The following is a 22,209-nucleotide window of genomic DNA, read 5'->3' on the forward strand; positions in this document are numbered from 1 at the left end:
AGTAGCAGTTTCCTCTCATTTTCCCTTTCTCTGTGATGGAAATCGTGATTATAACACACAGTCCCACTGTCACAGGCCATAAAGATGTCCTGATCGCACATGGCCGAACACCAAATGGCCATGTTAAAATCAAATGGAGCTGGGTTGGAATGAGTTCTGGAATTTAAGATCATATCTGAAAATAAGTACTTAAAAACTCAACGATTAAAAATGAATATAATCAGTAATCCAAACTTTCAAGTGACACTGAAAAGCAGAAACAATTATTCCGGAGCACCGTTGACTGACAGATTGCCTCTGTGGTCATTTACTGTCCTAACTTGAAACTCAGTTGAAGACCATGCAGGACACCTCAGATGGTGATGTGGTCACCGGGTTAGTAAGCTCTTCTTTGGAAATAGCAACTAAGGTCATCACCTGTCTCCTCTTCAACTCCCGGGTGAGGAGTCGACGATGACGCAGCTCCACCGACGCCACCCAGCGCGCTCTTGTGCTGCCTGCAGAAATGCTCTCCAAATACCTTCTGAAGCAGACGGAAGCTTTGTTGTGCCTCTGCGTATCTTTTATTCCCAACATTTCCACATGCATTTGCGGCTTCAACAAGCACTTGAGAAAATTTGATACCGAAACCCTTAATCTAGACATGTGACAGCTGGCTTTCAAAGGTAACAAAATTGTGAAAATCTAGCCTCACTTCAGTTTTCATTGATGCATTACCAATGTCAGCATCTTCCCGGGGGAAGAATGAGAGGGTTTTGCGAGGGTTCAGAAATGCCAGAAATGGCAATTAAGTAAGTTGCAAAGGTTTAAGACTAGAGCGGAAGAGCAGTCCATTCCGGACACACACCAAGGCTGAAGGCTAAGTCAGCGCATCCAACGATGAACAGAACCACCACACCCTAACTCGTTCAGCTAGCGGCTGACGGCTCTGGGGCTGCCGACAAGGACACACGTAGGCCTCTGCGCAGAAAGGCTGCCTCCCCACCTCCGCTTTACTTCATCTCCCCAAACTCCTGAAGCTTTTTTTTTTTTTTTTTAAGATTTTGTTTTTAGGTAATCTCCACACCCAATGTGAGGGCTCGAACTCACAACCCCGAGACCAAGAATCGCATGCTCTTGGGGCGCCTGGGTGGCTCAGTAGTGAAGCGTCTGCCTTCGGCTCAGGGCGTGATCCCGGCCTTCTGGGATCGAGCCCCGGGTCGGGCTCCTCGGCTGGGAGCCTGCTTCTCCCTCTCCCACTCCCCCTGCTTGTGTTCCCTCTCTCGCTGGCTGTCTGTCAAATAAATAAAAATCTTAGAAAAAAAAAAAAAAAAAAAGAATTGCATGCTCTCCGACTGAGCCAGCCAGATGCCCCAAGGAGGCTTTCTGAAAAAAATATTTATGCATCAGTTTATTTTGGAACAAATGCTTCGTACTAGTGAGTAGAGCTGATTTGATCTCAGTGGAAATCCCGTTTTCCCTTTTAATAAATAACAAGAGACTAGTTCCATTCTGGCTCTAGAATTATAGGCAGAAAATGCCATTAAGAAAGTGGATGACATTTTAATTCAGTGATCAAACACGAGGCCAATTCCTGAAAATTTTAGAGTTGACTATTTAGCTAAGGTGACATAAGTCTACAAAATACATGAGTCAAGAACTAAACCTACCTCAAAAACCCATGTTTCCAAACATACCATGGTCTGGAAGTGCAAGCAGGTCAGAGTGCTAATCAATGAACTTGGGGCAATATGAAGACAGCATGACGTGACAAGCTTTACAATCTCTGGAGTAATCATAAATGTTCAACAAATATTTACTAAGTAAATAATGATGAGACTACTCAAAGATTCAGGCCAGGCATTAGATTTTCAAGCCTACAGCGTTAAAGAAATTAAACCATCCAACTGTGGGAGTTGTTTCCTTATAGGCTGAGCCTGTAAGGTAATGACACGCAGGGAGGGTTTTGGTAACACTAATCAAGACAGAAATCAAAGATTATAAATCTATAGTTTTATTAAGACAAAAACTGACAATGTGGTATGAAGTTTACATTTAAACAAAGTTTCCACAGAAACCTAACACATGCCTAAAAAGATTTTACAATGAAGTTCTAGAATGCAGGTCTAGACGATGTCAAGAACTGATGGATCTCATGATTCAAGACAGCATTTTGGGTATTAATTCATTCTTAGGATTAAAAAAATTTTTTGTTTTGTGTTTTAAAGTGAACCACTGCCCCAGTATGAAAGTTTAATCTTCTCCTGAGACCAGAGCTTTTGAAAGCATTCCACTCTCGAAGTGATTCAATGAACTTGTGCTGTCAGTGACTGAACCCTGCCACCAATGATTTCAGAGTTCAAAGTTCAAATAACAAGCTCCAAGAGTTTTCCACCCTAAGAGCAGGGGCCCTTGTCTTTCTCTACTCTCCCACTTTCTATACTACCCTCTTCCCCTCCCCAAATACCTCAGCCAGTGGCGTGGATGGACAAGCTGATGTTTAAAACTTCATAACTGGAAAAGAAAGGGTCTTCTTATCAATTTCAAGAATTAGCACCTCTAAGACAGAACAATCCGCCTGTGTATACCATCCCCAAAATGGCAGCTTTGGTAATTTATTAACTAGCTTAGTCCTTTCTTGGGAACAGCATTAAGCTCAGGCAGGGAACACCTTGGCTTTCACGTTTCAGGCATTCACAGCTTTTAAACAGTCTCTCACAGTCCTCATTTAGGTTGCCAATGACATTTTTTTTGAAAAGGTAAAATATCCTGGACATAGAACCGAATCACCACAAGTTTGTTCTTTCCATTGTTTTACCATTTCCCCAATCAGGCCCCAAATTTTAACAAAAATGATCCTACTCATCTCCTTTCCTTCCCACCCCCAACCCTCCCACCCCCAAATGATACACCAGTAATAGCCAAAAACTACACACATGCTACGCTGTAAAAATGCAGAGTTAACACTATTGGGAAGAAGGCTGTGGGTTGTGGAGATGCGCTTTGAAGATCTACAGTACCTTTTGCTCTCCCACACACCCATTCTGCAAGTTCTGTCCTTCATGGAAGGCCCTTTGCCTTTCTCAGCAAAGTACAGAATGGGCTGCCTTGCAACACTTCTCTTCCTTCCCCTCCACTGGGATGGGTGTGCAAACTACACAGCATGGAAAGGCTTTAAAGCACTTGGGCTGCTGTAGGGCACAGAAACGATACTTGCTCTTCAAAGGACATCTTCTCAAGCCACCTCTATGGTGTCAAGACAAGTAGAACTCCTTCCCTCCCCACTTGAAACCCACAGTCAGATGTGACAGGGGCAGGTACTCAGGAGACTTAATTCTTGTCATCTTTTTTGTCATCATCCTCCGAGGGGTAAGAATGCCACGTCAGCCTTTCCTCATAGAAGGATATGACCACCTGTGGGCACTTGACATTGGCTTCCTTGGCAGGGACTAGGTCAGCCTCATCAGAGTTTTTCCTGCAGAACAAAGCAGAGACACCTTGAGACCAGGTGCTGGTGGTCTCCTAACTTGGATGACAAAAGGGATAGGGCTTTAAAAGTATTAATTCCAGAAGAGTAGCCTAGGGAAGGGTGATAACATGGCCCAAGCAGCATTTAGTCAAGTGACATCCTCAGAGATCTTCTGTTGAAAATCCTCTCTGGGTATCTTTGTTAAAACCTAAGTCACTTAACTCAGTCCATCACATCTGAACCTCTGGGCAAGGCCAGAAAAAAAAAAAAAGAACATGACTCTCAGATTCCTGGAGGGCAGAAGAGAAGCTTCCACACTCTTCGAAAAGCCATTACCCCAGCTGCCAAGAGCCCATGGAGAGATCTCGGCTTTGTAGTAGAATTTAATACCAGATTGGATAGTAAGATTTAATACCAACAGTAAGATTTAATACCACTGACTCTAGCCAATGCAGGTGGACACGTTCTCATTGACTCATAATTACACTGTTTAACATTACCAAATGCCATGCTCACACAGACATTCCACAACTCCCAGGTGCTTTGAAATGGTGCTTCAACACTGGGAAGTAGAAAATAAGGGACTGTTACATAATCCTTTGTATTTTTCTGGATTTTAAAATGGTCTCAAAATTTGAAAATCACATACAAGAGACTTAGAAGTAAGGCCACTGGGAATCTCCCAAATGGGAGCAGTAGCGTTAGGGCAGGTGGCAGTTGTATGATGGGGTCTCTGATGAGGCACCACCCAAAACTTCTAGAACTCAGCAACAGATAAACCAAAGCCAGAGAGCCCGGGAACCAGGGTTGACTAAGCGGGTAAGGTATGTTTTTGAACAGTGCACTGAAAAGAACGGGAGGGAACAGTAGTATACTGGTATGGGAGCCTGAAGCAGACAATAAAAACAACACCCTCTGAGGGAAGGTCAGTCAGTTCACAGCGAAGAAGTATTTGCTATTTTGGAAATGGACAAGTATCTCAACTTTCCAGGAAAATCACCTTAAAATGAACTTGGTTTTATCGTCAATATCCAATCTTTTTATCTTAACCTGTAGAGTTACATTCAGGTATAATCTTTACAAACAGCAGTAATTCAACCAAAGGAGTGTAATCTTAAACAATACGGAAACAGTACTGTAACTCAGACTGGTCACATGCACACAGAGAAAATATACTGCAGTTGCACTATAACTCCTGGTATCAATCTTTTCCCCCCAGATGCACACCTTAAAAATGAACTTTTCTCCTATAGGCTAGCGATAAATCAGCTAAAAGGTCAGATTCAGCGAACATCTAGGGAACGCAAAATACAAAAACAGAGTTTCACCTAACTGTGACATAGGCTTTCAGTAGTGTCGAAGTTAGGCCTCTCTGGCCACCTTCTAAACCAAAGGAATTAGTATAGATAGGAGTTTCAGAGAAGGTTCTAGACTGACAAAAGGACAAAACCCTTAGAATACTGCCTTAATTGGCAAAAGTTTACAATCACTCACTCCTAATTTATATTTTAAGGACAATGATTGAGACCCACTTGGGAGGGAAAAAAAGCACAAGTATTTTTCAACAAGCAAGAAAAAGAAAGAAAGCCTTCCTTTTGGACAGAGAATAGGGATATTTTACAGAATTTGGGGTTAATTACAGTTCTTGTAATTCTCAAGACAACTGTTTTCATTAGCCTGTTTCGTGGAGTATTACTACCATTGGTATAACGTCTAATGAAAAAAGATAGCCTTGCTCTCTGCTCAGTTATAGTAAAAGGGACTTGCTGACCCCTACTGGCTGATCCTGGAATTACAGAATCTGCACAAAGTGGAAAGGCTCTAACGCTCAAGGACAAAGGGAAGAGCTACAGAAATTCTTAACTAACCCTGAGAAGTTAACAGAACTACTGATCCTGGGGCCAGCCCGATCTTAGGAGGCAGTACAAGGGGAGGGTGGTTCAATCACATTTCATTTTTTCCCTCTTCATTTACATAAGTGAAATGTGATCCTTCCCCATACCTTCTCCATTCTGGATTTTCTCCCACCTCCTAAAAAACCGGGCAAAGATCTGAGAATCCTAAGGGCCCCTACCTGTAACTCATGAGTCCGGGCTGGCAGTCAGGCCGAGGGTCACTATCGAAGGACTATGCCATCTTTAAAGATTTCACACTTGGGCGACTGGAATTTCGAAGGTCCAGCTCTTTTCCTCTGGCATGGAACAGATGGGAAGAAGAAAAAAAACCACCACACAGAGCCACTGGCAGACTCACCATTTCATCAGGAACATGAGTTCTCCACTGGAGTCTGTAGCTCCAATAATCCGCTCTGGCTCCAAACCCCGGGCAAAGCCTCGTGGCTTTTCTGACTGTAAAAACCAGATGGATGGAACAACTTTAATTGTATGGGACTGTTACCCACACTGCAGCCAGTCCTGCTTCTCCGATTAATATGATCACACTCTTGTCAGTAGTTCACCAATACCTTGGCTCCAAGTCACAGGCCTTTTTGCATCCTTCTGAGTGATTCTTCCATCAAGGTCTTGAGGTTCCCCATATGTAAAAAGGGACATACATCTCAAGCAAAATAAATTTCCACAACTGTTTCTTCACCCTCAGAAGATAACTTAAGGTATTGAATAGATGAACACAGCTATCTCACACCTATCATGATTACAACACTGAAAACCATCCATCTACAAGCAAGAATTTACTTGCACTCATTATTCTTGCACCTCAGATAAAATAAGCATAGATTATGTGGCTTTACCAGAGTTAACCCCCAAATGCTCTGTAAGCATTAGCCTAAGATTCCAGAAGGAATGAGAGATGGCTGCTGAGGTCCCAGAAGCAGCTAAATAAAAGTGCTTAAATTTAAAAATTAAAAGGGCTTTCAGCTTCTTTGACAGCAGTAGGAATTCTGGGCTAGTAAAAATTCTTCTCCCCTTACCTCTTCTTTCTTCTTCTTTGGTTTGCTTTCTTCTCCCTTATCTTCAGAATCAGAGTCAGCTTTGCGTTTGCCTCCCTCTGATTTATCTGTCTCATGTGCTGTTTTCTGTGACTGTAGAAACTCGGCAATGAGATCAGGGCAATCCAGGTTCTCTTCTGGCTCCCACGTGTTATCCTCACTGAAACCAGAGGGCACAGTGAGTCACACTTTCCACTCAAAGTTAGCACACTCATACTAAGGAGACGCACAGGATGACGAGAGCTGGTGTCCTTGGAAAAGAGGAGTTAACGATAATGAGTAACCAGATTTTGTCCAAGACCAAGAACTTGGTAATGCTGAAATTTCTTGGCGGGGCGGGGGTGGTGGTGGTGGAATGGGGGACTTTTTAATACAAATTGAGCTTAGAAACTTGCCTTCTTCAAAGGAAAATTACTCTTTGCATACTTGAATCAGTCTAAAGCTGCACATACAACTGCTTCTCAGCAATCAGTGTCTTGCATTATAGCACTTTGTACATGTAGGTATTTTTCCTAATTAGACTATCAGCCATGAAGGCCAGGCCTGGGTCACACCACCCATCGAGCACCCTAGGCCTTGCACGTTACTGGACTCCTGAGAAACAGTCAGTGACTGAATGAATGGGTTCCCCAGGTTAATGACACTTACTCTGAGAACCCCTTCCACTTTAGGAGGTACTCCACTTTGCCCTTTACCACTCGACGGTCAAGAACTTTTTCCACCACGTACTCCTCTTCCTCCTCTTCTAGCACCTCTTCCACTTTCTTCTTGTTTTGTTTCTTCCCCATAGTGCCCGCCAGCTTTCTGGTCTAAAGGGTGACGCTGCTAAAGTGATAAAATAAAAAGGGCGTTAGGGCATACTTTTCTTGGTAGGTGAATATTTGGATGGTTAGAAATCCAGGGACATCACTAACTTTAATAGCATATGCTGCTTATATTAAGTGTTCTGACTATTCGGCTTCAGTATAAAATAAAGTTTTCTGATATATTCAGCTAGAAAGTTAGTGCATAAACAGCCCCAACCAATCTCATAGCAAAACTCTCTTCCTGCATATCCACTTAAAACTTTTATACCTAAGTTTTTTTTTTTTTTTTTTAATTTCATTTATTTGCGAGAGAAAGAACAAGCAGGGGGAGCGGCAGGCAGAGGGAGAAGCAGGCTTCCCACTGAGCAAGGAGCCCGATGTGGGACTTGATCCCAAGACCCTGGGATTATGACCTGAGCTGAAGGCAGACACTTAACCAACCAGATGCTTAACCACCCAGGCGTCCCTATTCTTTCTAAGTTAAAAAAAGTTCCCAATATCCCTTTTACCACAGAGCATGGTATCTAAAATATTAATTAAATTGGGGGCTCCTGGGTGGCTCAGTTGGTTAAGCGTCCAACTCTTGTTTTCAGCTCAGGTCATCATCTCGGGGTTGTGACAGAGCCCTGTGTCTGTCGGATTCTCCACTCAGCGGGGCATCTCCTTCTCTCACACACTGCCTCTGCCCTTCTGCCCTGCTCGTTCTCTCTCTAAAATAAATCTTTTAAAAAATAAAGTATTAATTGAAAGCAAGGCTTCTAAAAATAATGTACACACACCAGACTTATATACGTATAACCCTCTGATCCATACTTCCGTATCACTGGACTTCAATTTTTACAGTGTGAAGTAGCTTGTCCTATTTACCAAACATCTGGCTTAATTTTTCCCCATTTCTTTGCATCGTTAAAACACCTCTCCTGAGTCTCCAAAGGTTCTTTAAGCAGTCTTTTCTGAATGCCACCAATGATTTACAATTTGAAAGTTTGTTAGTTTCTTATTCTACTTAGTTTATTTCTGAGGGGGAGAAAGGCTCATAAAAATGCCAGAATGACCACAAAATCCTCTAGACTGGAACACTGCAATAATCTGAAAAATGATAGGAAAAAAAGAGACAGTTATCACAGATAATAGAACCTAAGTTTATTCTTTTGTAAAATACATCTCCAGGCTGGGTGACTTCTAGTGCTTCAATTTTAGTCCTCTATAAATCTATTTTTAGTCCTTCAAATACCACAACTCTTGACTGCTGGTAGGCTTAAAGCCATTTGTTTACCAATTTGTGTCAGTAGGTGGCGCCATAAGATATCAATACAACAAAAGTGAGCTACAAAACTGGCCAAAACCTACAAATTGATAGATCACAGTTGCCCACAATGAGATACAAAGAATCAAGAGTATGGAAGATAATCCAAGCCAAGACAGTAGTTATCACCGTGTCTGAAATTCAAGGCAACGCTGATTTGGGGTTAAACGGGTTGTTATTAGCATCCTTAAGAAAGGAAGTCTTACTTAACCTAAGTAGAAATTCTTCTAAATATACTTTAAAACTGGCATGTACAGACAGATTTTTTTTTTAAAAGTCCATCTACAGATCATATGAAATATAACAATTTTTCATCAAAGTCAGGATCATCATATGAATCTGTTCATTATCCACAGAAGCTTTGGTTTATACCCGGAGATATTCCCATGTCCGCATATATGAGCAATGCTTACTTCTGAAACATTTAACTATACTAGAAAATCCAGACACTGCTGGATACTGGATATTCAAGACAGCAAGACATGGTTCCTGCTTTTCTGATGCTTAATGTCTGAAAAGAAAAAAGCAAACACCACTTCCATTTAAAGTTATTCTGACCTTTTTTTTTTAAGATTTTATTTATTTATTTGAGAGAGAGAGAGCACAAGCAGGGGGAGTGGCAAGCAGAGGGAGAGGGAGAAGCACGCTTCCCGGTGACCAAAGAGCCCAATGTGGGGCTAATTCCAGGATTATAACCCGAGCGGAGGGCAGACGCTTAACTGACTGAGCCACCCAGGCACTCCAGGTATTCTGAACTTTTGGAGAGTGGCACAAAACAATGTTTTCTGAAGTGCTTTTAGTGTGGTCTAAGGCAAAACCCAAGGCCCCTGTCCACAGAGGGATTCAGAACAGTTCTCGGGCGAGAGGCATCTTTTCAACACTCTTCCTCTCCACTTACATACTGAAGAATCTCCTTTGCTTTTCCTTCCCTCCCCAACCTCTCTTATCTTTTAGAGAAAATGCCACACAAAGCTTCCCTTCCTTCTTTTACTGGTCAGACTAACCAGTAGAGTGAATGTAATCTGGCTAATTCTTGGCCAGCTTCATTGTGGCTCTGATTCAGAGGCTGTGTGCGCTTCCTTCTGGAGGGAGATGCTTTCAGGTTTTCAGAATTCTGACTGCCATATGACAAGTGTTATTTTATGAGGAAAGAAAAATTTAGTTTTCCTTTTGGACAAATGCAGTTGTGTTTCCTCCCAAGAACAAGTGCTATTCCTTGCTTCCTTCCGCTATGAGTAGAAGGAGTAAGCAAGATTCATCCTCAGTCTTTGGTTAACGTGTGGAGAAAAATAAATTGACAATCACCTTTAGATAACAAAGGGTACCACAACTCTCTACATTAATTTGGACTTGGAAATTGGAAGATATCCCTTTCTCAATAGTTGGAAGGAAAACAATGGGTTACAGACAATCCAAAAACAGTAACTGTCCCCTAATAATCCCTCTACCAAGTAATTAAGAAAGTAAAGGAAAGGCATTCTATCATCATGACTTCAAAATTCAGAGCTATTCAAGGCCCTGTGTTAGCTACATTAATAGCTGTATTTGTCTTACACCCAAAAAGCAGCAGCACTGCATACTGCCCACCGATGCTGCCGCTATGAACCAAGAGGACCAGGGCAGCTTCTGGCTTGCCTCTAGCTACTGCAGGCTTCCTCTCCCTGTAACATTAGCCTGGTCCCAAGGAGGAAGAGTCAAGGAACAAAGAAAATATCCTTTAGGGTAAGTAAAGAAAACCCCCCAAATGGGGAAATCTGAAGTGAGACCTCCTGATTTTCTTTACTCAACTCACTGTCTTAAGAGCAACTCAAAAAAGTGAAGAATGTAGAAAACAGACTCCTGCCTCTCTCTGAGCTTTCTTACCTGGCTCATCCCAGCATCCACCTCAGGTACCAGATTCTTTATATTGGAGATTCTCAGCCCGGCTTTCCAACTTGAGTTTTCCCCTTATTTATACGTAGCTCTCTAGGGTCTTGAATAAGCTGTTTGTCAAAATCAGTGAAGTAGATTAAAAATGCAACCCACTCTTTCTATAGAATCTAGCACTGTCAGAAGAGCCAAGAGCCCCCTTAAATATTACAATGTGCCAATTCTCAGTTTCCAAATGGATTATGTTTTAAGATTTTATTTATTTATTTATTTATTTAATTTATTTTTAAGATTTTGTTTGTTTATTTGACAGACAGACAGCCAGCGAGAGAGGGAACACAAGCAGGGGGAGTGGGAGAGGAAGAAGCAGGCTCCCAGCGGAGCAGGGAGCCCAATGTGGGGCTCGATCCCAGGACCCCGGGATCACGCCCTGAGTTGAAGGCAGACGCTTAACGACTGAGCCACCCAGGCGCCCCCCAAATGGATTATTTCAAGAGAAACCTCCTTTCCCTGAATATGGCAGCCTCCAAACACTAGCAGGGACATCCAGAAGGAGGACTCTCAATTGGAATTGGTTGGCAATGAAAGCCTGGCAAGGAAATCTCAAAGTAACTCAAATCAATGTAGTAGCACAATGGAAAAATGCCTTTCATCAACACAATTTGCCACTCCCCCCAAGCATCCTGGCAGCCAAATTATGGCATCAAAAGTGCCATAATCATTGAACAAAGGGTCAAAATTTATGACAGAACATCACAAGAGGTGTACGCAAGGGCGAACTGTTCTGGATTAACTCAGAAATCTTAGTCCTTGGACAAATCTCCTTAAGGCTTATCCCGATGTTGTAGACAAAAAACCTAGAGTTAACGTAAGCCACTATAACTTTTATCTAAATATTTACTGAGGGGGGCACCTGGCTGGCTCAGTCGGTAGAGCGTGTGACTCTTGATCTTGGGATTGTGAGTTTGAGCCCCACTTTGGGTGTAGAGAGGACTTAAACAAACAAACAAACAAACAAACAAATTTACTGGGTCAGCTGCATTTTAAGCTGCCTAGAAAAATACACTTACATTGAAATTTAGTTTACAAAGTGCTACCTCATTTGATCCTATGAAACAAGCCATTCAGATGTTATCGACACCTCATAGATAACACAACATTTACACACAATAAATCACCTAAAGTCACACAGTAAACAAAGAGCATAGCACCTGAGGAAGGACATCTAGCAAGGCTGAGCTAAATAGCCCTGCTGCACACACAGAGCTGGGAGCTAGCCACACACTTGCAGGGAGACTTCCCTTCAGCCTCCACAAGGACAGGACAGAGATTTCTTTAAATGTACCCTCCCTACACTTTGTCATTAGTAAATAAGGAAGTGACTGATAATGATTTTCTTTCAGAAAAGACCTTGTAAGGCATGGCATTAAAAAACCAATGATTCTTAATTGGTTACTGGAATACAAAGGTATTCAGTTAATTAAATCGGCAGGCAGTAACAGAGCCTTGGTCGGTAGTGCCCCAGCAAGTCTTTGGAGTCTTAAATTGACACATGCTAGACGGTGCAGAAATTCTGAGGTTAAATACCTACATCAAGTAGGCTAGAGAACTAAGAAAATGCCAATTTTAAGAAACCAAAATTCATCTAGAGCGTCCCGATGAATACAGGGATGGTGTAAATCTGAAACAAGAGTCATGAACTCATAGCTCTTTCAAGAGAAAAAAAAAAAAAAAAAAAAAAAAAAAAAAAAAAAAAGCACTGTCCCTTCTCCCTACACCCCCTCCGCCAGGAGGTTAGAAGCTAGAAAATAGAGAGGTACGATGCTACCTGAAAGCAGAAGGTGGTACAGTATCAGATGCAAGAGAAGGTATTTTGTTTTTGAGGAGCTGGTACTGATTTCTTGCCAGCTTGAAAGATCAAATTCCAGATGTCAGGACAGGTAACAATCACAGACCTCTGAAACCAAAGCACCAGGGCTTTGAGCTAAATGCTAAGCTACATTCAGAATGTTGGTCTGGTGAGGTGACCATCTTTACTAAGAAAGAATTCACAGGAAAGCAGACCTTGAGTAGAGAGCTTTCACCCATAGAAGAATCAGAATCACCCACGGAGTTCACAGACACCCAGATTCAATGACACAGAAAGCAGGGTGTGCATTATTTTTAAGAAATACTGCTTTTCTGTTATATAATACATGTGTTCATATTCAATTACAAAAATATTTAATGTATCAAAAGTTCCTTGGCCCAAAACCTATTAAAGTCTGTTCTCATTCTTCTATACATAAATACAGATATACACTAAATGAAAAGAGATTATTACAGTTCTACAATTTGCCTTCTTATAGAACGTAGTATATCTCTGACACTGCTCCATATAGATCTCCATTCATAACAAGCTGCATAGTATTCCACATTGTAAGCACACATCATACTCTAACCATCACCTAGTGATGAAAATTTGGGTTGTTTCCAATTTTCTATTATTACAAACAATATTGCATTGACCATGGCATCTGCATCCTCAAAAGCTCCTTAGGTGATCTGTGTGACTCTTGATATCAGGGTCATGAGTTTAAGCCCCACGCCGGGCATACAGTTTACTTAAAAATAAATAAATAATAATATAAAATTAAAAGCTCCTTAGGTGATTTGATGCATATCCCTGGATAAAAGTCATTTGCTATAAGAGGACTGGCAGAAACTACATTCCTCAGGTGAAATGACACACATTATTACAGACATAAATCAATTCTTAGAGTCAGCTAAAAGGCAGGCGAACATTTTACTTTCTTCACAGAATTAAGAATAAGATTGGAGCAATAAACTGATGCTCTTGCAAACAAGACCTCCTCTGTATCACATTCAGCATTATTCAATCTGGACCTTTTCGGCACTAGCAGTGCAATCAGAAGAGTACTGCCTGAAAGATCCTCACAGTTCCTTTCACCAGAAGAAAGCTAGTAGGAGGACAAAATGGTATCTTTCCTGTCCCTACCGCTCAAAACTACTTTATGCCTATAGGAAGTTTTATATTTACTAAATAATTTCCTAATAAGTAAAAAAAAAAAAATAGGCATAACAACCCTCATGGGATTCCTGAGGTGAGCTTTTATAACCTTCTGGTATTATCTGTCTATATATTTCCAAATATGTCCTATTTCATTAGATTATTTACTGCTTTAAGCTTAAAGATAGCTTTCTGAAACCCAATGCATTAGAACTCAATAACAAAACAGCACTTCCATCCTGTGAGTATGGCTGAAATTCATGGCTACGTTTTTAAAACTGGAGAGCAGCTCCAGAACACACTCAAGAAGAACCCAGATCTGGCTGTTACAAAGGAACCAATAATTACGAAACAGAGAAACTAAGATCTCATTTCTAGACGACCAAGACAGAAGAGCTGCCAGAAACTGAAAAATCACACTTCGTATACCTGAAGTGTATGAATTTCTTGTGCTCTTCCTTTTATCTGGCCCGCACAGGAAAATAAAGTTAACAACGCCCCTGTAGTAACTGGCAAAAGGAATATATCTTCCTATCAAGAAAGATAAGATAGGTGAGAAAGGAAATAAATTCTGAATACAATGGAAAACTTCAACAAACGGTTTATTTGTGAAAAGAACTTTAAGATTTCTGAAAATCAGTATAAACACCAAAAATCAGTTTTGATAATCCAAACAGTAAAGCTCTGTACCAAACTTCAGAAATTGTGATTTCAGGCTCAACTTTTACATATTAACTTTTTAAAAAAGCCAATTAAATGAACAATGGTCTAAGAATTCATAGTGCGTTTACTGAGCTCAGGACAAAGTGACAACCATCCTTGACTTCTCTCCACTCATCCTCCACATCTAGCCTCTTACTAAATCCTACTGAGTTTGTATCTTATATTTTTCTTTCTTTCTTTCTTTCTTTCTTTCTTTCTTTCTTTCTTTCTTTCTTTCTTTCTTTCTTTCTTCCTTCCTTCCTTCCTTCCTTCCTTCCTTTCTTTCCTTCTCCCTTCTCCTTTCCTTTCTCTTTCTCCCTCCCTCCCTTTTTCTTTTCCTTCCTTCCTTCCTTCCTTCCTTCCTTCCTTCCTTCCTTCCTTCCTTCCTTCCTTCCTTCCGTAAATATCTTTCAATTCATACATTTTTCTAGGCCTACTACTTCCATCCTATTGCAAGCTAACATCATCTCTTGCCTGGGTAACTCCCAACCTGATGCTGTCTCAATACTAGCCACTCATTTAAAATGCAGATCTCTTGGGGTGCCTGGGTGGCTCAGTCGTTAAGCGTCTGCCTTTGGCTCAGGGCGTGATCCTGGGATCCTGGGATCGAGCCCCCATCGGGCTCCTCTGCTGGGAGCCTGCTTCTCCCTCTCCCACTCCCCCTGCTTGTGTTCCCTCTCTTGCTGGCTGTCTTTCTCTCTGTCAAATAAATAAATAAAATCTTTAAAAAAATGCAGATCTCTTCATATCATCATCTGTGAGCATCTGAGCTGAAGACCACTACACCTAACCCATCAATCACAATTACCTTGCCCTTTGACCCATTCTTTCACTTGACTGCTTCCCTTACCTAAAATGTCTCGGTCAGGAGCTTCCGTGAGGCCCAGACTAGGTTTAGGTTATTAATTCTTCCTAGGAACACCCTCCTACAGTATTCATCATTTAACAATTATCTATTGGATACCTACTATGTGTAAGGTGCTAGACAAAGGGGGTGAACAGGAGAGACAAAAATCCCTTTTCTCTTAGAATTTATATTCTACTGTGGACGAGCTGAGCATGAGTGGGAGTATGTGCACGCATACATGTGCAGGCAGAGCAGGACACAGATAATACGCAAGAAGGTATTAGTGATAAACGCTATAGAGGAAGTACCTTTAGACTAATTAACATTTAAACAGAACCCCAATGACAAGGAGACAACTTCGCAAAAACCAGAAAAACACACCAAATTAAGGGAATAGTTGGTTCAAAGTCCTAAAGTGAGAAGAGCTTGCTTTATCTGAGGAACAGAAATGTGACCAGGTAGAAGTAGCGAGACTAAAGGAGTGGCCAGTAAGGACCAGATGGTAATTATTGTGCGTATCACTCCCCACATCACTACTCCTTTTACCTAGCTCCTTTTTCTATTCCTTTTTTCCTTCTGCCTCTTTTGCCTCTAGCTTAGGTTTAAGACCTTGGCCTTAATGACCATAAAAGTTTATAACTACAGCTCCTCCAGCATTTAATACTATCTATTTAAAACCAAATAAAATCAATAAGCATTTACTAAAAGGCTGGGTGGAATATAGGGCGACCAACTCACTCTGGCAAAAGCACTGAGAGTTCCGCGTTGAAGGGACCCTCTCACACCCAGACGAATGAAGATGTTTGTTCAGGCCAGCAGGATACACAGCCACGCAGGCAGCACAGGATTTTGAGAATCCCTTAATGGTAAGTCATAACAACATAATAATAACTAAAATTTACGGAATACTCAAAACTTAATGATATAAAGGCATTCAGTCCTCAGGGGAACTCTATTAGACCCATTTCACAAATGAGAAAACTAAGGCTTATGAATTTCCAAAGCCTCCAGAGCCAGGCCTGAAAGATAAAAACATACAATGCAAGTTGAACTTTATTTCAATAAGAGAAATGTTAAGAGTATATAATAATTAGCAAAAGAAACATAAGCAAGAATAAGTAGCCACAAAAGCACTACAGGAGCTTGGAAGAATAAATGGCTAGGGTGATTAGGAAAGGTTTTGAAAAGTTGGGATTGAAGCCAGGCTCCAACAGCATATGAAAAGGTGGATTGAAGAGGGCAATTTGGCCCAAGGAACAGTTGTGAACAAAAGCAGTGAGGCACGTCTGAGGTAGACGGTGTGTAAACCAGTTTGGGTGGAGTAGACTGAATAGGAAAGTGGTGGGTAACTGCTAAATAATTTTCTACAAGGTCCCTCCTCCTTAAAACAAAAACCAATTCCTCAGTGCATCATCTAACACCCTTTCGTTCCAACCATTTCCTACTTCTACTCCCTCACAAAACCTACACTCCTGTCAAAACTATAACCTGAACACATCCTGCACATTTCTTCCATGCAAGGCTTTGCTCATTATTAAGAAGTTAAGTGTTCCTGTCCAACACCAACAGTCAAAATCCTAGCCATCCTTCAAGACCGACCTTAAATGCTACTTCTTCCATGAAGCTTCTCCAACCTAGTCAAATATTATTTCTCTTTTCCTTGTGGTTCCTTAACCATTTTGTTTCTATTTTTACTCAGACACTCAATTAAAGGCAGGTCGGAGCCCTGTGTAATGTGTTGAACCTTCCTTGTATGGACAGTAACGATAGATGTCTCAGACTCCAAAAATCAGGGAACAGAAGTCCAAAGCTGTTAGCGTTTTAGAAAATGATCAGCAAGAGGAATTCCATCTGCAAGCCCAAAATGGCAAACAAGAAAGCAGCACTCCCTTCCTGAGCATTAGCAACTACATACCAGTAATCAAAAGGCAGGTGAAGGCATGTGTGGTATATACTTCATTTGTAGTCCTCTTGACTCATGTTTCTAAACTGCTGTTAGTCTGTTAGCTAGGGCTGTTGGGGAGGCAAATGCTTTCCAGATGGAAAACTTTACTGAGTAGAAAACAAGAATTCGTGCCACATACCCAGTAAGCAGGAGTTTCATTTTTAAAGGAATACCTGCCCCTGAATTCCAGGACCAGGACTAGAATACTGGTGTGTTAATAAAATTAGAATTTTATCTGAGATGTGTCCAGAAACTTGGCTAACCCCTTTCAGTATGCTGATGTGGATGAACTGAGACACACAGCTTTGGGTTGGGGGGCCACAAGGATGTACAAACATTAGTAGAACACAGTAATAAATCTGAAGCAAGTCTTTTAGTTTAAGAGGAAATAAAAATGATTAGAGAGCTAGACCAGAACTGGAATTAAAAGCAGAGACCAAAGCATTCACAGATAACAAAAACAAAACCAGAGTATTGACACTAACCTCTCAAATACCACAGTTTGGTTAGGCCCTCAATGTGTTAGCTATTATTAAAGAGAAAGGCACAGTTTCACTGACAAATTAGGTAGCTCCTTCTTGGTCAGCAAATCATGAAAGCTAAAGGCAATAAAGATTTAATACAAGTTATTCAATTCAAATACTGACATGATCTGAATTTTGTCCATATTTGAATAACTTCTGCAATTAACCTTGGAAAGGCTATTCAGTTTTTCAGTAGACATCACTACCTGGAAACACTATTTATTTAACTTAATGCAAAGAACCCAAAAGATTTTTCAAGATACTTTCAAACAAAATATTCGAACTACAGCTTGCTGTTGAAACCCAGGACGCGGGGCTTCTCCCAGACCTTGCCTAGGTATTTAAAATTGTCACTTGCACAATCTACATATCAAGGTGAGTGTATTAAAAACAGAGGCTACGGGGCGCCTGGGTGGCTCAGTCGTTAAGCGTCTGCCTTTGGCTCAGGTCATGATCCCAGGGTCCTGGGATGCAGCCCTGCATTGGGCTCCCTGCTCCGCTGGGAGCCTGCTTCTTCCTCTCCCACTCCCCCTGCTTTTGTTCCCTCTCTCGCTGGCTGTCTCTCTGTCAAATAAATAAATAAAATCTTAAAAAAAACAAAAACAAAAAACAGAGGCTACAACAAGCATGCCAAAGGCAACAGGTATGGTCTGCCCAATGTCACTGATCAAAGACAGGAAAGCTAATTATTTAAGCGCACATTAATTCATTCTGCTAGTACACGGAATTCTAATAAAGGACCTCAAAGCTATATCCATTCATTCAACAATCGGAACGACCTATGTGCCAGACATTTAGAGTAACAAGAGGCAGAGCCCCATCTTATGTGAGCTCATATACTTGCCATTAGTGTTTTGTTCCAAAAACTCTTCAGAGAAATAACCTATAAAATGAAAATCTATCAAGTCTAATGCACGATCTGTTATACCACCAGAGGTAGTATATAAAAAAGGTGAGATTCTGATGGAGAAACTACTAGAAAAACGACAAAAATGCATCAATTCTTTTTAAATTTAAGGTATGTACTCAAAAAGAAACATTTTCCTAGTCTCTAAAATGGGCACAAGATATGATGGTTGCTTTTTATTTTTTTAAGTTTATTTATTTGTAAGTAATCTTGTAGGGCTTGAGCTCAGGACCCAGAGATCAAGAATCACATGCTCTTCTGACTGAGCCAGCCAGGAGCCCCTATTGAATGGCTGCTTCTTTTCAGATGTTTGGTTAGAAAATTATCAGTATCCTGCAGTTAAAAAAGTGGAAGGCTAGGGTATCCTTACTTGGTCCCTTTCAACCAAGAAGCTAGAAGCACCAGGCTACACACTATTTACATCTTTAATGAAAAAACAATTTAGGCTACAACAGCCAATGAAGAAAAATGGCACCAAAGGGAAAATTGGAAATGAACGAGGATCCTGAACCTTTCCCTAAAGCTTTATTAAGGTGTTTCCCAACAAGTTTCCCACTCAATCATACTACTTACAATATAAATGTCTGCACGCACCTAGGGAGGAACACAGGCACTAATTTCCCCATTGTATTCATGCTTCCATTCCAAAACCTTGGACTTTTTCAGAGCTATTCCAAACTGCTGACAGGATTCTTAATACAACTGAGGAGGGTATCTTACTTACCCCTGGCCTGAGTTTCCCGTGTAACTGATCTTTTTGTAAACTCCGCCTCAATCGAGTTAAACCAATACAAGTCTGCATATAAGGCCATCCATGAAAAACCATCATCTGAAGCTTGGAGGAAGTATTGCTCATTTTGTATTCAGATTTTCCAACAACAAAGAAAGGCTGGCTAAAAAAATCACAAGGGCCTAAGAAAGAAATCTCACGAACTCACATTTCCTCTTTGTCTCCCCATTTCCCACATCATCTCACAATCTCGCTCACTAACTTAATTCCTTAAGTATGAACTCATCTACACGCTTCTACCATTTCACTGTCCTTTGTGACCAGTGACGATCCCAGATAAAAACTTACGGAACTGAATCAAAGCGAGCGCGGCACTTGGACTTTTCAACTTCGAGAAGGAATCAAAGAGTGAAGGCAGTAGAAAATCCGGGAGAGGGAAGAAATCTTGTTTTTGTCCTTTCTTCACACGTTTTTCTTACAGCCTCCCCACCGTGAGGACCCATCAGGAAGCAAAGACGGCCAGTTTTCCCCTTTCACTCCTTACAGAAACACTCTCGGCGCCTCCGCCCTACTTACCCTAACAGCTCCTCCCCCTCGAGACCAAGCTTGGCACAGAACCGCCCCTCCCTCTCCTAGCCCCCTCTCCAGTTTAACCAACAGGTCTCCTTTCCGAGTCGCACACCTTGGGATGCCCAGCCCCCTCGACAATTTCCTCGAAGTAACATCTCCTTAGCTCCGCGAGCGAAATCCCGCCCGCAGCCCCGGCCGGACCAACATTCTCAGGCTGCGTTCGAAACCGAGGGTCTCGCAGCCGTCAGCCCTCCCCACGCATGTCCAAGCATCAGGACTGCCCGGCCTGTCCCCCTTCCCCATTTACTCAAGTGTTTCCTCCCCAGCCCAATCCGGCAGCCGCCCACCCAACCCACGTAGCATTGTCTTGTCTACCCAGGCCCCGAGGAGCGACCCGCCAGTGCTCGGCCCACCCCGAATCGCCTCTGTCTTGCGCTCAGAGTACGCCGCCCGCCCCGCCCTCTCCATCCTTCTCGCGCCCCGCGCCCGACCCCCTGCACCCGGCGGAGAGCTCCGCGCGGGAAAGGCGCGGAACCGGGGGCATTCCCCGCTCCCCAGCCTCCGCCGCAAGCGCGCGCGGCCCCTCACCCAGGGCTCCCGCCGCCGCCGCGCGCCTCCCCCCTACTTCCCCGCCTCTAGCGGGCTCTTCACCTCAGAGCAGCGCCCAAGAGCCCAAGAGGAATCGGTGCCGCGCTAATGGCGCGTCGCGTCTGGCCGGCCGGGGGAGTGGCGCCCAGAAAAGCAACAAGCCGGTGGCCGCTGTCGACCCCCTCACTGAAGCGGCGTACCGCAGGCCCCGGCCAACGGCCCTCCCCTCAGCCGAACAAAAGAGCCTCGCACTCGGCGCTGCCCGCCGCCCGCACCGCGCAGGCGCGACGACCCTCCGCACAGCAGTATGGGACTCGGAGTCCGTCCCAGACTACAAGACCCGAAGTGCCGCGCGCGTCCTACGTCGCCACGCGGAGTTTGCGAGGGTTTCGGGGAGTTTTAGTTTTTTACACAAGCGCCGGAGCGAGTTTTAGTTTAGAACGTTGCCGCCTAGAAAATTAGAACCTGTGCTTTTACAAGCGAGCCCCATAATGCTTGGTCCGAAAAATCAACCAGTTCTGGACATTCACATCCTCGAAATTTTTTAATCTAAATAGGTTTCTCAACAGAGCTTTATCGAATCTCCAATAATCTCCATAATCTTCAATTTTTGCCTCAAATTTCTGTAAAAATCCTACTTCCCCTTCGAGTCTTGCCTGACGCTTTAGACTAGATTAGGTCCCCCTTGGTAGTTGTCATCATGGCATCCCGAACTTCCCTTTTCACTGGCTGTGCCAAGGGAGAACTCTAGCGCAGAACCCCCTTATCTCATGAGCACTCCTCACCCAGCCACCTCTCAAACCTTAGAAATAGGTAAACACCACGCTTGTTATTCTTTGAGACAAACGGTTTAGTTCTCCTGCTTTCAACTCTATCGCTGTCCCCAAATCTGTTCATATTGGGAATTCAGTCTCTCATGTCATTCACCCCATTTTATTGTCATTAGTTAATATCTACCTGCTGTTGGGGCGCCTGGGTGGCTCAGTTTAGTTAAGCTTCTGCCGTCGGCTCAGGTCATGATCCCAGCGTCCTGGCATCGAGCCCCACATCGGGCTCCCTGCTCATCAGAGAATCTGTTTCTCCCTCTCCTTCTGTGAGCTCTCTCTCTCAAATAAATAAATCAATCAAAAAAGTTAAAAAAAAAATCTATCTGCTGTTCTCGAAACTCCCGTAAGGGCAGAAATTTCGCCTTGTGTTGTTCACCACTCTATACCTGGTGTCCAGTACAGTCCCTGGCATGCAGTTGTCAAGCAATATTGGTTGAATAAATGATTAAGTGAATTAATGAAATGTTCTTCTCCTACCTGATGGAAAGTGGAGGTGATTAATCTTTCCTTCATCTCTTTTCTTCACATCAGATTTATGGGTAGTTTCCTCTCCCCCCTTTATTCATTTTCTATCTAATCAGGAACTAAATAGGGGCGCCTGGGTGGCTCAGTCGTTAAGCGTCTGCCTTCGGCTCAGGGCTTGATCCCGGCGTTCTGGGATCGAGCCCCACATCAGGCTCCTCTGCTGGGAGCCTGCCTCTTCCTCTCACACTCCCCCTGACTGTGTTCCCTCTCTCGCTGGCTGTCTCTCCCTCCATCAAATAAATAACTAAAATCTTTAAAAATAATAATAATAATAATCAGGAACTAAATGGAACTACCAGGGATGCCTGGGTGTCTCAGTCGATTAAGCGTCTGCCTTCAGATCTGGTCATGATCTCAGGGTCCTGGGATGGTGCCACCCTTCCAGCTCCTTGCTCAGCGAGAGCCTGCTTCTCCCTCTCCCTCCACCTGCCGTTCCTCCTGCTTGTGCTCTCTCTCCCTCTGTGTGTCAAATAAATAAATAAAATCTTAAAAATTAAATAGAACTACCAGAATATGACTTTTTTTCTTCCTTATTTTGAATATTCAAATATTCTCCTGATTAGAGGTAAAGAAGAAAGGCAACCAGTCTACCTTACTCCACCTCAGAGTGCAGGAACCTGTATTTACATAACAGTTTTGCTGAGCCAGGCACTGTGCA

General features: G+C 42.6%; 1 protein-coding gene across 1 annotated transcript; it reads right to left on the reverse strand.

The window, feature by feature from the left end:
- Nucleotides 1-1,972: 1,972 nt before the first annotated feature.
- On the reverse strand, nt 1,973-20,482 carry CBX1 (chromobox 1). The gene is made up of 5 exons (XM_045813756.2): nt 20,263-20,482; nt 7,044-7,220; nt 6,378-6,555; nt 5,702-5,796; nt 1,973-3,454 (listed from the first exon to the last, which is right to left on the reverse strand). The coding sequence occupies exons 2-5, from the start codon at nt 7,181-7,183 to the stop codon at nt 3,310-3,312; spliced, it is 558 nt and encodes a 185-aa protein (XP_045669712.1). The 5' UTR covers nt 7,184-7,220; nt 20,263-20,482; the 3' UTR covers nt 1,973-3,309.
- Between the last annotated feature and the right edge of the window lie 1,727 nt (nt 20,483-22,209).

The sequence above is a fragment of the Ursus americanus genome, chromosome 23 (assembly GCF_024610735.1).
Source record: "Ursus americanus isolate L20-20 chromosome 23, mUrsAme1.1.p, whole genome shotgun sequence".
Classification (NCBI taxonomy): Eukaryota; Metazoa; Chordata; class Mammalia; order Carnivora; family Ursidae; genus Ursus; species Ursus americanus.